The sequence below is a fragment of the Oryzias latipes genome, chromosome 5 (assembly GCF_002234675.1).
Source record: "Oryzias latipes chromosome 5, ASM223467v1".
NCBI classification, from domain to species: Eukaryota; Metazoa; Chordata; class Actinopteri; order Beloniformes; family Adrianichthyidae; genus Oryzias; species Oryzias latipes.
Window position 1 is genome coordinate 32,504,363 of NC_019863.2, and position 16,051 is coordinate 32,520,413.

The window sequence follows — 16,051 nt, forward strand, 5'->3', positions numbered from 1 at the left end:
CAGTTTCTAAATACGCCCGCTTAGTTGTCTTTACGCCCTTTCAATTTTTGGCATTTATGTAATTCGATAGAGCTGAACATTTGAATATTTAAACAGTTGAAATAGATGAATAACTGTAGAAGGAGTTAAGCATCAAAACATGGAGGAAGACACTAGAATAAAGAAGGAGAAACAGGAAAACAATGATTGAAGGATTTATAACATTCAACCAATAAGTCCAGGATTCTAAAATGAAAAAGATCTGATCATGATCAAAGATTAATGCAGATTTGGCAAACTGAACACATTCTGTACAGGAGACACGACACGGAGATCGATTCACAACAGCCAATCAGGATTAGGAACACAATAAAAAAATAAAAGGCACTGAATAAAATCTGTGGAACTGGGAAAGTTGAACCTGACAGACTGCTCTATAAGGAAAACTCTGAATGGGGGCTCCATTTCATTGGACGAGGTCGGTTTAATGCGCCAACTTTCACTTTCACCGTCAGAGTTGAAATGTTTTTCTCACATTTCCCATCATGCCGTGGGACAGGATGACGGCTGCATGCGTGTGCGTTTGTGTACCTGCTCAGCTCGGCCTCCAGGCGCTGCAGTTTGTCGGTCAGAGCCTTGCGCTCCGTCCTCAGGCCGTCACAGTCCTGCTGCAAACACGCACACCGCTGCTGCAGCGCCTCACAGTCAGCTGAAAGGAGCAGATCAGGAATGAAGCCCAAACGCCACAGAACAGGATTCTGGTTCCTCCGCGCCGGTCAAGCTCATCCGGTACCGTACCGGCACTTTTGAAACGGTTCAGGTGCTCGAACTCGTAACATGAAAAAACACGACACATTCCAGTGTGAGGAAGCAGCGTGACCAGGGAAGGGGAGCGCTTGGATAAGCGTCTGCATCTCCGTTTTCACACACGCCGAAGGAACAACGGATTTTCCCGCTCATCGCCACGACGACGGCCTTTTTTCAGAGCGTTGTGATCCATTAGGTCACTGAATTTAGAATCTGCTGCTGTGAGGTACAAACGTTTGCTCACATCGCCTTCAACTGAAGCTCCGCCCACCCGTACGGCCAAACCCATTCTTACGTGAGCCCGCCCACAAACGCTGGAAAGGTAAAATGATTGGCTAGAGTAGTAAAGCAAAACGGAATTAAACACAAGAGGTTGTCTCGTGCGAAACAAAGCGCAGACGTTTTCGTATGGTTCCGGTAGAAGCGTATAAACCGGTACCGGTACCGACTTGACACCAGGTTCCTCAGGGACGTGGAGGCGCTCACCCTGCAGTCGGCTGGCGCTGCTTTGCAGCTGCTGCTGCTGCGTGAAGGCCTCCTGCAGATGTTTGATCTCCGCCTCGTACTTGGCTGCCGTGCTCCTCCAGTGCTCCAAGTCGGAGCGCACGCCGCCCAGGTCTGCCTGCAGGGCGGCGATCTCGCGCTCTCTCTCCGCTGTGGCCGTCTCCATGGCGTGTCGCAGGACGAGAATCTGGAGCGGGAACAGTCAGATGGTTATGAACCAGCCGGGCGGGTGGTGGAGTGTCTACCCTAAGACCCGAAGGTCCAAGACTCGAATCCAGAGTTGTTCATAAACACTAAATAAAGAGTCGGTGTCTCTGCGGAATCAAACTGCTGAAAGCTTTCCAGGCTGTGCAGACCACTGCTCCCCCAGGGACACTCGGGTGTGCGGCAGCTCACAGGACTTCACCTTACAGGTGTAGGGATTTTTTTAGAGTTCAGAAGGAGTCAGGTACCTCCTCCTGGGCTGAGTACAGCTCCTCTCTGGTGCTGCAGATGGTGCTCTCCCTCTGCTCCCTCAGGGCTTCCATGTCCGTCTGCAGCTTTCCCAGTTGAGCTGCGCAGACAGACACAGCAGGTGAGGCGGACTACAGAAACATCTCTGCCCTCTTCGTCCAGAAACCACAGGGTTTCTTCACTCACTCTGCAGGTACTGGATCTGTTTGGTCGACTCCTCCGTCAGCTTTGACGTACTCCTCCTCTCCTCCTCCAGCAGAGCTGCAAGCAGAACATCCCATCTCAGCCCAAACACGTGTGTCATTCTGCTCCACGGCACAGAGTGATTTCTGCCTGAAAGCTCTCGTCCTCTTCCAACAGAAGGTTCCCAGCAGAACTAGACGCTGGCGTGCGATTGGTCAGAAACAAAAAGGTTTCTAGTGTGAAAAGCATAGCGGTGCGTCTGTGTGTGTGAAGATTTAGGAGCCAACGTCCTCAGAAAAACTGCTTTGCATTTCCTCTGCTGACCCGAGAAGTTTTGAACCAACAACCAACCTTCCTCTAACTCCTTTACAATCCTATAGCTAAGTGCACGTGTGCTGCAGAGGGGAGGGGGGGTTGGACGGCTGCTCCTCTTTTACCTTGTAGCTCCTGACATTTCTGCTTCCCGGTGTTGGCGAGCTCCTGGGCCTGTAGGAGCTCCCTGTGGAGGTGGTGGATGACCTGCTCCGTGTCTGCAGACTCCAAACCGGCTGGACTCGAGTCTGCAGCAGAGCAACAGCTTTCAGCAAATCCTCACCTCCCTGAAGGATGGAGCCAACAGCAGCAGCAGCAGCACTGTGCTGAACCGGAGAGGCGGTGAGCAGTTGCCATGGTTACCTTTGAGCAGAGCTCCTGTGTTCCGCGGCTCGTTCAGTTCCTGGTCGTCCATGTTTCCGTCTGAAACAGGAGGTCAGAAATACTGTTGTGGTCTGGATTTCCTGTAGGAGCTGAAGGTCAGAACGTTAACGGAGACGCTGACCTGACGTGTCGTCGCTGCTGCGGTCTTTGCTGGGACTCAGCGTGTCCGACATGTCGGACTCCTTGGCATCTACCTGGTTCCCTGTGGAGACGGACAGATGAGCGCGGAGTCACGACCTGCATCAAACACAAGGCCGTCCTCCTCTGAGGGGGAGCTGATGGCGGTGAGCGCCCCCCCTACCTTTGAGTCGGTCAGGGCTGCTCAGTGTGTCGCCTCCTGCAGTCTGGTTGTTCTGAAGGTGGGCGTCCATGACTTCTACAAACATCCAGGTGTTTCAGTTCTCCTCAGGGACACCAGCACAGTCAAATCTTCAGATTCCGTTCTTACCGTCAAAGTTGGCCAGTTTGTGGATTGAAGAACTGACCGTGTCCTTCAGCTGCCTGACAGCTGCAGGGAAACAAGAGGAACAACAGCAAAAGGTGGATTAAAAGTCCAACAGTTTGTAAAGATTCAAAAAACAGTTTTTACTGTAATGGATCAACATTTGCCGAAAAGAGCAGAAAAACACACAGCAGACATGCATCGCTGCGAGTCTGATAAAGTCAGAGGTTAGAGGTCAAGGCCAGACGCTCTGGAGTGTCCATCATCGACATCTGATCCAGAAACAGTCCTGGTTTCAGATCAGCTGAAGGAAAAATCGGATTCAGCCTCAGAAGGAGCTCAAAGGAGGGAAACAAAGAAAACTAAGTCATGCAATTTACTTATGACCCTAATGTTTTGACTTTGCATTATTGACTGCACCTACCCCACCCCCCTCTTCCCCATTCTAACCCCTTGTCCCCCCCCATCTCTAAAATCCTGCTCCATTTCCTTCTCTACCTTTTTCCTCTGTCTGGTCCAACAAGGAATACACATAAATATAATTATCATAAATAAAGCTTAGCCTCAATTACAAAAGGGGTTTATACAAATATACTCCATTTGTCTGAAGACCCATAAACCCCTGATGTAACAGTAAAATCTGTCCAACACACGAGGCCTTCAGCTCTGATCTGCTTCCTCAGCTGTTGGACAGGACAAGTTTAGAAGAAAAAAAGAGGGAAATAAAGACCAGAATGGGTTTTTTTTATGGTCAGACCCTGAAAGAATGACGAGGCGGTTCAGACGGAGCCTCAGCTCCATGCAGAACTCAGGTTGGTCAGTCTAAGGATCCGACTAAAGCCTTAGACACAGCTTTCATTTTCTTCACCCCCCAGGATCCAGACTGGAGCAGCTGGAGGAGGCCGTTAGTGCGTTTACGTGCACGCTCCTTGCTGCAGCCCGACTATGACTGAGGCTCGAAACTGACCATTAAAAAAACAGAATGCGAATCCTGGAAAAGATGTCAGATCTTTGAAGAACAAACTCGACCTTTCCCCCCCCACAGTTACGGTCATCTTCTGACCGCCGGCGAAAGACGGCGTCAGACAGAGATGCATTCAGGAACAGCAGGTTGTACTCACGCTGACACTCAATCAACTGTTGGATTCTAGTGGATTCTCCTCCGCTGTTGTTGACATGACAGTTGTCTGACAGAAACACAGAGAACTGGCGTTACGACTCTGCCTTTGACGTTTTTGATTCTGCTCATCGACACCAGCCTGAGTTTGAACAAAGTTCAGCTCAAACAGTTTATTATCGTTTAGTCTTATTTCCTCCTCTGGTTCCTTCCAATGTGGTGAAGCTTAAAGCTGGACGTCCATAAATCAAGCAGACAAACCAGGTTTCCTTGATTTGGATCAGCAGAATCAAAAAGCTGCGTTTGCTCCTAACTTAACGTCCGGTAAGAAGACGGCAGGGAAGGCCTGAGACGGACACAGAGGAAGCAGGCAGACGTGTCACAGACCAGAACAACAGGACAGGTGAAGGATGGAGTCAAACACGCTGCTATGCAACACCCCACCAAGCATCAGCAGGTGAGAAACAGCAGCAAGATGGAGACGGAACAACATCAGAGCCGAAGGAAACTCAAACTGCACCAGATCTCAGAGCTGCTGCACCCAATGAGTGAACGGAAGATGCTGACGGGAAGATGATGTTGCAGACGGCACAATAAAACGGGTTAGAAATGACAACTGTGAGAGAGTAAAGCTCCTAACCCGAGAAGAAACTGAGACCCAACATGGACTTCATTCCAAAGCAGGACTAGATTGATGTGAAAGCTGAAATGGAAAAACCCAGGAGCTGAAGGAGCCGTTGGTGTTCTCCTAAACCTTGAGATGGAAACTGACCGAACAACAAACTGCAGCAGATGATGCTCAGAAAACGAGCGATCCACATTTGTAAAGATTTTGGACCAAACCTTCAAAGATGCCGCAGCACAAAGTTTTAAACCAGCATCGGACGAAGGACAATTACGAGGTTTCATTCAAGCTGATCTAAAGATCAACAACAGACGGATGAGACTCGACAGCGGCGGAGAGAAGACACCAAACCTTCTCGGGTCAGAGGTCGGTTCATGGTGTAGAGAAACATCTACAAACCCGCTCTCCCTTTCCAACATTGGTTTGAACCTGAAGAAACATCAGTGAACTCTCCTCCAGGACGCATGTGAGGAGACTGCAGCGGCTGCAGCGGCGCAGACCGCATCGCGAGTGTGTGAGGCGGCTGAAAGCAGGTTCAGCCACACACACACAGAGTTTCCAGTCGAGACGCTGCGTTTACGTCTCATTTCACCAGAGACAGCTCAGAACGTGGGACACTGATGCGTGAAGCAGGCCACAGCGCTGCAGACCAGTTATCTGGAGACGTGCTCCTCAGACGGACCAGAAAAGTGGCTCCCAGATGGATCTGGATCCAGCATTTCAGTTCTTGCACATGTCCTGATCGAGGAAGACCTGGTCTCAGGCCAGACGCGTTCTGAGGTTTCAGCTCTGCATCGAACAAACATTTGATCGTCTGTCTTTGGGAAGAAGAAATTAAGGAAACAGTTGAGATAGACTACCAATAACATCTTCATCTTCGTGAACTGCCCCCTCCTCGGTGTCTGTATCCGGCTCATCGTGGTCTTCGTCCGCTAGGTCTTCCACGGGCTCCCCTGCAGCTCCGGGAGGGACGAGGGCCACCTCTGTCATGTGACCAGATCAGATATACACATGGAACCTTCATCAGCCAGACATGCAGAAGACAGACTGTGAAGCCCGTTGATGAAGAAGAGCGAGACCTTCAGGACTCCTTTAGTGCAGAAATCAGTGTCCTCAAGCTCCTCCCCCCGGAAAAAGGAACCAAAGCAGTGATCGGTTTGGAAAAGCTCTGAATTAACCAAGAAGCCCAAAATTCACCTGACAGAACCGCCAGAACAAAGCCCAGAAAAACACACCAGCTCCTTATGAAACCAGACGGGTCCAGGTCAGAACCAGGACCTGCAGCTAGCATCCTAGCATCCTAGCATAGCGCATAGCGATGCGACTGGGCGTTCCACAGAGAACCCACAGTCATTCTAACAGACAGGAACACGAAGCAGGAACTCATGAAGGAATGAAATCCACCTCAGGAGTGATCATTTTCTGTGTTTACGTCCGTTTTTCTGGAGCACAGAGGACATTTTTACTCTTTTAAATGTAAAATTAAAGGATTTTTGATGTTTTTATGGACTTTATTGCTTTAAGACTTCTGTCACAACACCCAGAGCCAGAAGAACAAAGTTAAAGAGAAAACTATAAAATCTCTTATGCTTTGGGTAAATTGACCCATTTTGAAAGGAAAAACAAACAATTGTTACACTTTGAATCTATTCCAGTTTGTCATATTTAAGGTGACGTCAGCATTTTATAAAATACAATGGTTCAGTTACTGCCTTTGTAATTGAGACAGAAACAAACATCAGTTTGTCACAACAGGAGGTTTAAGTGTAACGCTAATAGACCAACGATTAAATGAATTAAACTAAGTACATAAAACATCTAAATTAGATAATATAGAGTGGAAACTGTTGGGTCGCTTCACCGTCAGCAGCAGCTCTAGTGCAGGTATTTCTGATGCAGGTCATTCAGGAGGAAATAGATAAACTTTCCCTCAGCTGGATTCACATTGTGTGACATTTCCGCCTTAAACTACAAGTTAATTAGGTAATTAAAATGGAAAAAAATCTTTTTGCGTTTATGGACAACAATACAATGTTGTGTGAATGAGTCAACCACTGAAAGATCATAAAAAAAACTCAACGAGGAGAAAAGAGCGACAGCAGGAAGTGCACAGACAGACCATGCAGGACGTTTCATGCATCGTTAGTGCAGCTCAGGCTGATTAACCCCACAGACACAGCAGTCCCAGAGCGGACCAGCGGGACGTGGACTCACCCAGACTGTTGTTTTCTTTACCGCTTTTCTCCTGCAGCTGCTCTAACCGCGCTGTAAACAACAACAACAACAACAGCAGAAAGAGAACGTTCAGCTGGACCTGCAGCAGCTCCAGTCGGCCTTCTGCGAGGAACCGACAGCTGAGGTGGAACCGAACAAAGGCGTCGGCTCGGTCCTCCGTTTATATGCAATGAAGCAGCAGTGGAAGGCTTCAGGGAGCAAACGGCGTTTAGACGTGACCCAGACGTACCCTGAAGAGCAGCAAGTCTCTCGTTGGTGAAGTCGTTGTCTGCCTGCAGAGCTTCGATGCGAGCCTGGAGAACCTGCTCCTTCTCCTCCATCTCCTCTATCTTCATTTCCAGCTCCCTCTTCTCCGTCTCTCCTCGTTGGGTCAGCTCCTCCTGCCGGCCCTCCGCCACCTAAAGGAAAGAAGACGATCGGGTGTTACTGCACAAATGTAGAGGGGCGGGAATCGAACCTTTCAGAGTAAACGCACAAGGCCTCACCTTGATTTTGTCGGTGAGCTCTTTTATTTCGTTGACAGCGGCGTTGTACTTATTGGCGAGCTCCCTCAGCTCCTCCTGACCCCTCTCAGACATCTCCTTCAGGTGGGTGCACTCATCTTCCGTGTTGCTGAGCGAGCGCTGCAGAGGAGATCACGCGTTGGGTTCACCGGTACTGAATCCATCAGCCTGAAGGGACAAACAACTCCTCAAAGGGTCCCACCTCCACTTCGGAGAGCTTCCTGACCACCTCGATCTTCTCCTGCAGGACTCTCCTCAGAGACTCCTTGGCCGTCGTCTCATAGTTGTGTTTGTCCTCCTGAAGAGCCAAAAGCTCTTTCCGCATCCCCTCCTCCGTCTGGGACTGCAGGAGTTCCAGACATGAATGAGAACTTCTGTGCCTCACCTTTTTACAGAGGAGAACCTGAGAAGGTGACTTTACCTTGGAGTAGGCCTGTAGCTGACTCCCCATCACCTCCAGTCTGGAAAGCAGACGGTCCTCATCTATCAGAGCCTGAAGGAGACCAGAGTCACGTTAGTCATAATTCAGATCTTCAAATTCTATCCAAAGCTTCAGTTTCTCCATGAGTATAAGCCCCATGGCCACCGTTATCTCCTGCTAACATCTGCAGTGAACCCCTCAGCGCAGGTCTACAAATGTTCAGGACAACAGAAGACGAGGTCTCCTACCTGCCAGCTGCTCTCGGAGGCCTCCTGGGTGTTGGCTAACAGACGCTGCAGCGTGGCTAACTTCTGCTCCAGCATCTGCTCTCGGTGTAAGGCCTCCTGCAGAAACCAGACACGGGAACTGCATTCATTCATCATCCACGGCGTTTTTTTAAAGAGAGTCAGAGTTTAGGAATTTCCTCTGAGGGTTCAAACCTCTGGAGTTTCTGAATCAATATTTCAACTTGAACATCATAAAGATTGAACCGCGTGTAGAAATCTGCTGTATTATCAGTAGAACACACATTTCTGGTTCAAAGCATTTAAACTAAAGTTTGTTTGCTGTGAATAGTCTAACCGTTTCTGATCATTTCTGGTTACTCAATTTGAATTTTTCAATCCAGACAAAGTAGGTTTTTAAGTCTGCTTCTTTAAAATAATCTAATATGAGGACTTTTTCTAACCGCTTTATCGTGTGAATATAATATTTTGCCAAAATGATGATTTATTACACAAAGTTGACTCGAAAGGAAGATTTAAAGTGAAAGGAGTTGATCAAAGAACATCTATTTATCGTTTCAGTTGTAGTTCCCAAGCTTGGCCAGCAGGGGGCAGTGCTTTACCTGTAGATACTGGGAGAGTTGGAAGAGTTCCTGAGAGTACATGCTGGGAGTGTTGGCCGAAACCTGCAAAAAAAAAAAAAAAAAAAAAAAAAACACACCACAGAGCATCAAAGGAGTGTTTAAAAAGAAAGAGCAGGAACGAATATTTAGGAGAACAGCCACAAAAGAGGAAATCAATCATTTGAACAGTTCAACTTCTAAAAGCTTTAAATGTAACCAAACTGATCCAGAAACACAAACAGACCAACACGTTATTACTCTTTGCATCACTTGAAATGAGGCGACTTTGATAAAAACGATTGGTAATAATCTCCGCATTTAGAGGAAAGTATGTGAATACCGGTTAGTAAACGGCGTGTTGCCGTGGGAAGTGGGTGAACGTCGCTTCATGATCAAACTTTTGATTCATTAAATGGTAAATGGCGTATACTTGTTTAGCGCTTTCTACCCTCTTTCAAAGGCCCAAAGCGCTTTACAGTCACATTCACACACTGATGGCGGCTCCGCTGCCGAACACTGGCGCCAACCTCCCACCAGAGGCAAGGTGGGGTTCAGTGTCTTGCCCAAGGACACTTCGACACATGGGCGTGCAAGGCGGGAATCGAACCTGCAATATTACGATCATGGGTTGACCGCCCTACCACGGCCGACCTTCGTTCATCGACCAAACATGCTGGACTCGGTTCCGAATGACATCAGTCTGCTTTCCTCTACAGGTTTGTGCAGCATCAACCATCAGTAAGTGGATGGTAGGTGGAGCGTGCCGCCGCCGCCGCATGATCTCACTCAGGACCGTTAATGATATTAGAAGAGCGGCTCAAATCTAAACACAGCAGAAAGACGCTGGAGTCGCTCCTGAAGGCAGAACAGACCCTCCTGGAAGAAGGTGGCACCACGCTGCACACAAAACTCTAAGATGCAAATGAAAATATTCAATATTTGCTCTCAACATTTTTTTTAGCTTTTAATTTTTTGCTCTCAGAATTTTTATTTTTGCCTTCAAAAACTTTTCAATTTACTTATGATCCATTTTTTTATGATTTTTTTTGAGGCTGCTTCATGGCAGCTTTGTCAAACTAAACTGGACTTATGTGAGCAAAATCAAAGATAGGAAAAAGGTGAGATGAGACACAACGCATGCAAAAACATGCAAAAAAAAAACATGCATGCAAAAACATGTGTGTTGCAAATGCAAACATATTTTATGAAAGCAAAAAGAACAAAAAATTTAAGCAAATAAAAGAAATTGGGGAAAAAAAGGTCTCGAAAGCAAAAAAAACAAAATGTGAAAGAAAAAAAAAGTATCTTATAGCAAATATTATGGTAAATATTTTTATTTACAGCTTAGAAAGTTCTGTGTGCAGAATGCATCCGCATTCATGCAGAATGTGTGCATGAAAGTTAGATTATAGTCTAAAACACACTTTCTTTTTGTACTGGACAACAGATAAACTGCAGACAAACACCACTGAAGTTTAACGGAATAAAGAAAGAATGAAGAAGAGACGTTTACCTCCGTTTATCCTTTAATATTCACCACTAAGGGATTTCTCTTAAGCCTTTTATACGCTTTGTCACTTTGATCCAACCCGTTTAAATTTAAATGATCATTTAAACACTTTTATCACATCAGCGCCTTTAATTTTAGAAAAAGATCAACCTAAAACCCAGAATCTGAGGTGAATCCTCAGTTCAGGAGAAGCCTCTCATTATGACTCCATCAGCAAAAGAGCTTAACAAATGAGCAGAACCTTCTTTGTTTTTCAGTCACATCAAGACTGCATAGAGAAGACCTCAGTGGAGACTAGTTGACTCTCTCTAAACTTTTGTTTAAAGTTCACAGCTCCGTAAAGGTTTTCCTGTAGGTTTCTTCCCCAAACTCCTCTCAGGTTAGCCTCAGTTCACCTGTACGGCTCTAGACTCGTCTGCCAGAGCCTCACAAAAGGCTGTAAAACCCAAACATGCCGCTCCATGTGGAGCTGAATCTGACCGGTTCCAATCCACTTATTCTCATACGGAAAATCCATCAATTCATGTTACTTTAAAGTGATTTATTGTGAGACAAATAGGATCTTCTGTTAGCCCTTAATAACAAAAATTCACAGATTTATCAATCATATTTTTACTTTTAAGCATAATTTATGTGAAAAAGAAGCAAACAGGATCTAAACTGTAAGTTTGACCAAATCATTTGTGTTTAGTTAAGTCATGCATCCATCAGAACTCCAGTCTAAATGGAAATGGGATTTTGGCTGTGAGCTCCTGCTTTAATGTTACCATGGAAACAGGAAAACTGTCTCCACGTGAAACCAAACGCCCGCTGGACGCACGACAACGCAGCTGATGTCAGAGGGCGCCGTCTCTGTGGATCCAGACAGCTCTAGGGCCCTGGAGGAGTGGGGGGGGGGGGGGGGGGGGAGTCATTTGATGCCACTTGCAGTGTTAGTGGTGGAGAGCACCTCAAAGCCAGAAGGTTCCCGGTTCAAATCCCTGTTCTGAGGTAAATGTTTGTGCAGTTCGGGTGACTGAGGGTATTTTTCTGCCCCCTCACATTCAGCTGGAAGCTAACATTGGTTGTGTCCAAATTCCTTCACTACTCACTACATGGTTCTGTCTGAATCTACAATTCCACAATCCACAGCCCTAGAAATTTCCCAGAAGTCTCTGTGAAAAACCAGTGTGCTTCACTATATATGGTCTATATATAGACCACAATGCATTGTGTTTTTCTTTAAAAGTGTGTATTTACCTGTCTTTGTTTAATAAACCATAAACGTTTTATCTTCAGAAGACAGTGGACTCGTACATAATTGTCACATGACGTTCACATCCATTAGATTTCAACTCCGTAAAATTCGATGACGTCATATCCGTCATAAAGTAGTGAGCATGGTGTCCGAATCGCTTTTATAATCCAGGGCACTATATAGTTTTTTAGTAGTTAGGGCAGGAATTCTGACACAGCCCTGATGTGGATGTCTGGGTGTGACCATGTGATGCGCCGTGACCCCGCCCCCACGCTCAGGCTGAAGAGGGTTTGGGGTTAGAGCAGGTTAAAGAGGCAGACTGGAGCGGTAAACTCTGGTGAGGGGCTTCCTTTGGAAGATTGACAGATCAGAATACGGCATGCTTCAGTCAATCACGTCACTTAAAAATGCTGCTGGCAGACTGAATCTATGTGCTCCTCTTTCACACAGAGTTCGGTTGTCAAACTAGTTTTTCCACAAACGATGGCAGAACGACATTCCTTTGCTTCGGCGGTCTCATCTGTCTGTAGAAGCAGCTTCAGTTTGAGCTGAAGCTGCTCTCCAGCCTCTTCTGTGGTCATGACTTAAACACACATTTTTATTTCTTCATGGAACAAATAGACACAGATCTGAGTGGAGCTCGGTTCTAGAAAGGTCCCGATCTGGATCAAACTTCACATTGGCTTACTCTACAGGTTTGACTAATCAGACTAAACAAATAAAAGAAGGCAAAGGAAATGAACTTTAGGGAGTGAACATAAACCAACAACCATCTCGGCTGTCAGCTGACGACTGAAAGACCGGACATGAAATCTGCTCTTACCTTGTCTACAGGTAGAGGTAATGGAGGCTGGATGACGCTGAAAGAGGAAGACAGAAGGAAACAGTTGGTTACCATGGGAACAGCAGGAAGTAGCAACACATGGAGTTATCACAGCAACAAAAGGATGGAAGAAGAAGCTCCTGAAGGTCTCTTTTTCAGACTTCTGTAAAACAGATTGAATAAAGAGCTACAGAAAAACAAGTTAAAATATTTTTTTAAAAACCCTGCAAGATGAATGTGAAGTCTAATGAAAATAAACAGTTTTTCTGTTTTGGCAGTCAGATCTCAAAGCTTTCAGTTCCTCCTCGGGATGCAGAAACGGCAGGAAAAGGAGGAGACAGTGTGGAGGATGCGTTTAGGTTGATCTAAAGAAAACACTGGCATTAAATCTAAACGCTGTGAAACAGTTGGACATCCAGGAAGGTTATGATAAAAGCCTCACAGAGGCTGTACCCGCCGCCTGTCTTTTTGCGTCTTACAGGCGGTCAGGTGAGCTGGACACGGTCCTCCAAACATGATCTGATGTACAGGCCGACCGTTAACGCGTGACGTTGAAAAACGTCTGCAGGACGTCAGTCAGACTGATGAGCTGCTGCTCACATGACCAGAAACCAGAAACTACTCAGAATGAAAAAGACCTGCAGCCAGCAGCTTTTTTTAGTTACACAACAATATATCTGGAACAGATCGATGAAACTCATAATATTTCAAATATTCTGATAAATATGGCAGCTACAGTGTAATTTATGGTTCTCCGTGTTTTTATTGATCAGATTCAGCCCAGACGATAGAAAAGCTGCCGTAGAGTTTTTTATTTCAAAGTTAAAGTCTGAACCTCATGAAAGCTCCTTCAGGGAGCAGTTTTTCCAGTCAGGGTTTGCCTCTGGGGCAGATTGGGGGGCAACACAGAAGGCTTTTGTTTTCATGAAGGTTTTTTTGCTGAGTGAAGAGGTGAATTGGTTTGATGATCTGAAGTTTGACAGACAATCAGGAAATGAGAACAACGTAAACAACATCCATGATACTTCTATAATTTTATTTTTATTTTACCAGGAGAACAAATTCTCATTTACAATGTTGTCCTGGAAAGAGGGCCCAGCAGAAGTAAAACTTCCTGTTTTGTTTTATAAATAATCTGGATTATTAGAGGTCGTCACGGATTATAATCTGCTGCTGTGGATTACAGAGGAGGACCTTCTCCGACTCGGACGCGTCTGCATGCAGCAGTTATTCAGATTATCATGAGATATATAAACTATAATGTAATAATATTTAAAATTCCCGATTTGGACTCTAAAATCAGTGTAATCTAAACTGTAATCTAAAAGAGAATTGAGGATTCAAACTCAATTAAATGTAGGACTTTCAATGAAAAATTCTTACAAATCCAAAAATTCACAATATGCCTTTTTTTACAGAATAAAATAAAATAAATATCTTGAAAATATATTCAATTAATCATGAATTGAGTGACAATCAATTCTGCAGATTAAAAAAAAGTAAAATAAAGTCAATAAAGTTGTCAAACTTTAAAAAGGCGGAGCGATGATTCATGAAGATAATTAGAGTCATTAGTTTATTAATTAGCATTTCCGGCAAAATGTATAGAGACATGAATTCATTTCTGAAAGTTTAGATTAAGTTTAAGTTTAGATTAAGTTTTAGCTTCACGTCTCTCAACTGAAAACATACAAACTAACTAAATATCTGAGGAAACATTGATGTAAATGTTCCCTGAAGAATCGTTTAGCAGGTTTTCTCTGCAAAGCCTGAAGGAAACTGACTTCTTACCGTTATGAGCTCACACTTAAAAAAAAAAAAAGAGTAAATGAAACTGCCAGAGTGATAAATCGCCAAGAAAGCATTTTATATCTGCATGTCCTGCAGAACCGTCCAGCTCAAAACGCCACTTTCCTACACATAAGGCGTCTTTTCACTTCTGCATCGTCCCAGCAGGAGCGTTTCTCATCCAGGAAACTAGGATTACCTCCCAGAACACGTCATTGTCGAGCGAGTAACACTTTAAAATGATATTGAACAGAGTTCAGTAGACTTCATAATCAGTTTTAAACACAGAGAAAGGGAGGGAGGGGCATTACTATTGTACTTGATTAATGTACATATATGAAAGCTTCTCCCCATGTCAACTATTTCAAATGACGGGTCTCGCCATGCCGGGATCTTCATCCCTGAGGAGGAGCTCCTCACTGCAACACGACGACATTTCCAAACATCTTCAGGATTCCCGCTTCCTCAGATTCACGCTTTCTTCTCCTCCGCAGAGATTACAGCATTTCCTCCCATTGGGGATCTGCTTTTCCTTGTTGGTCTGAATCGCACCAGAGTTCATCTGCAAGTGAACTTTCATTTTCATTTTAGTTTAGGTGAGCTTTTTACACCTGTCAAACCAAGAGGACCAACCCAGGAATCACACCTTTGTGTGAATCAGTCCTGCCAGCAGGAATGCCCCCCAAGGCGACACAGTAGACCCGGTCCTAAGAGAAATGTTGGTTTAAGGCAACCACTTCCCCAACATTCATAGTTTGTAGAGACACTGCTGCAAAGCACTGGCTAAAAGTATCTTCAACTTTGACCAAACATTACATCCTCCTGCACAACGTTGGCCCATAGAAGTCCACAGGTGGTAAACTTGGGGGCTTTGCAGAGGAGTTATCAAAGACCCTTGATGGAAAACCCAGGCAGTCGTTTCCATCAGGGTCATTCTGCTATGGCTCAACCACTACAAAGGTTTACAACCAGAGCGGCTGTAGCGACTATCCAGTCCTGCTATTCGTCACCCAAAGGGTGGCTCCAATAAAACAGAGGCACTCCGTGTGATACCAAAACCAACCTAAACCAAGTTCAAGTCTAAACCAAGAACAAGACTGTCTTCAGTCTTAGGAAGGGTTCAAACACCAGAACGGAAGGGGTTCAGAACAAATTCACCTGAAACAACACCTGAAAATACAGTCGTGTTTCACCAAATGTCGCATTTGTACCGTATATAAACCAGCATAAAAAGTCCAGAGACGGACTAAAAGGATTTCACCGTCCTGTAAACAATCAGCTGCAACTTCCACAAATGTCCATGAGGGATAAATCCTAAAACTTTGCACAACGTGCATTTGATCCACCAAACATAAACGTGCTGGCATACAGCAGAGATGCAATAATTCATTTTCTCATGATTTGGTTCAATGGTGTCACATATGTGAGAATTGTCCACAGAGAAAAGGGTCAAGAACTCATGAAGACACTGAAATGGTGAAGTCCATGCAGGCAACTGGACTTTAGTGAATCCACAGGTTTTACTGAAGGTTTTCATTTCAGAGAATTTATGCTTTAACATTTCCCTCCATCTTCAGATCCCTTTTGGGGTCAAGGGGTCGCTGGAATTAACCCGGTTCCTGTTGGGCGAAGGCGGGGTCGAGCACCCTGAACAGGTCTCCGGTTTGTTGCAGGGCCACACACCCACATTCACACCTAGTTCACCTCTGAAACACGCGTCTGGACTCCAGGAGGACGGCGGAGTGCTCGCAGTAAACCGCACATGCACGCTTTTGAACCCGGCAGACCACAGATCTTTCTGCAGGTTATGGAGGTTAGCCTATCCCAGCATTACATGATATCCCCTTTGCACTGAGGGACATGAGGTATGAAAGGCTTTCA

At 45.5% G+C, this 16,051-nt stretch overlaps 1 protein-coding gene across 10 annotated transcripts in view; it reads right to left on the bottom strand.

Annotated features, from left to right (window-relative positions):
• slmap (sarcolemma associated protein) overlaps positions 1-16,051 on the bottom strand; it is a 47,360-nt gene that overhangs the window by 8,383 nt on the left and 22,926 nt on the right. For 3 of the 10 annotated variants that reach the window (XM_023955325.1, XM_023955334.1, XM_023955326.1), the window contains 19 exons: positions 12,383-12,419; positions 8,813-8,875; positions 8,214-8,309; positions 7,966-8,037; positions 7,747-7,887; positions 7,527-7,664; positions 7,271-7,439; positions 7,021-7,071; positions 5,667-5,789; positions 4,186-4,251; positions 3,071-3,130; positions 2,924-2,998; positions 2,744-2,824; positions 2,602-2,661; positions 2,364-2,486; positions 1,930-2,004; positions 1,743-1,843; positions 1,273-1,477; positions 571-688 (listed from right to left, as the gene is read on the bottom strand). In XM_023955325.1, coding sequence (XP_023811093.1) covers positions 571-688; positions 1,273-1,477; positions 1,743-1,843; positions 1,930-2,004; positions 2,364-2,486; positions 2,602-2,661; positions 2,744-2,824; positions 2,924-2,998; positions 3,071-3,130; positions 4,186-4,251; positions 5,667-5,789; positions 7,021-7,071; positions 7,271-7,439; positions 7,527-7,664; positions 7,747-7,887; positions 7,966-8,037; positions 8,214-8,309; positions 8,813-8,875; positions 12,383-12,419 — 1,854 coding nt within the window. The remainder of the gene's footprint in view (positions 1-570; positions 689-1,272; positions 1,478-1,742; positions 1,844-1,929; positions 2,005-2,363; positions 2,487-2,601; positions 2,662-2,743; positions 2,825-2,923; positions 2,999-3,070; positions 3,131-4,185; positions 4,252-5,666; positions 5,790-7,020; positions 7,072-7,270; positions 7,440-7,526; positions 7,665-7,746; positions 7,888-7,965; positions 8,038-8,213; positions 8,310-8,812; positions 8,876-12,382; positions 12,420-16,051) is intronic. The other 7 variants (XM_023955331.1, XM_023955332.1, XM_023955327.1 and 4 more) reach the window with 6 other exon arrangements.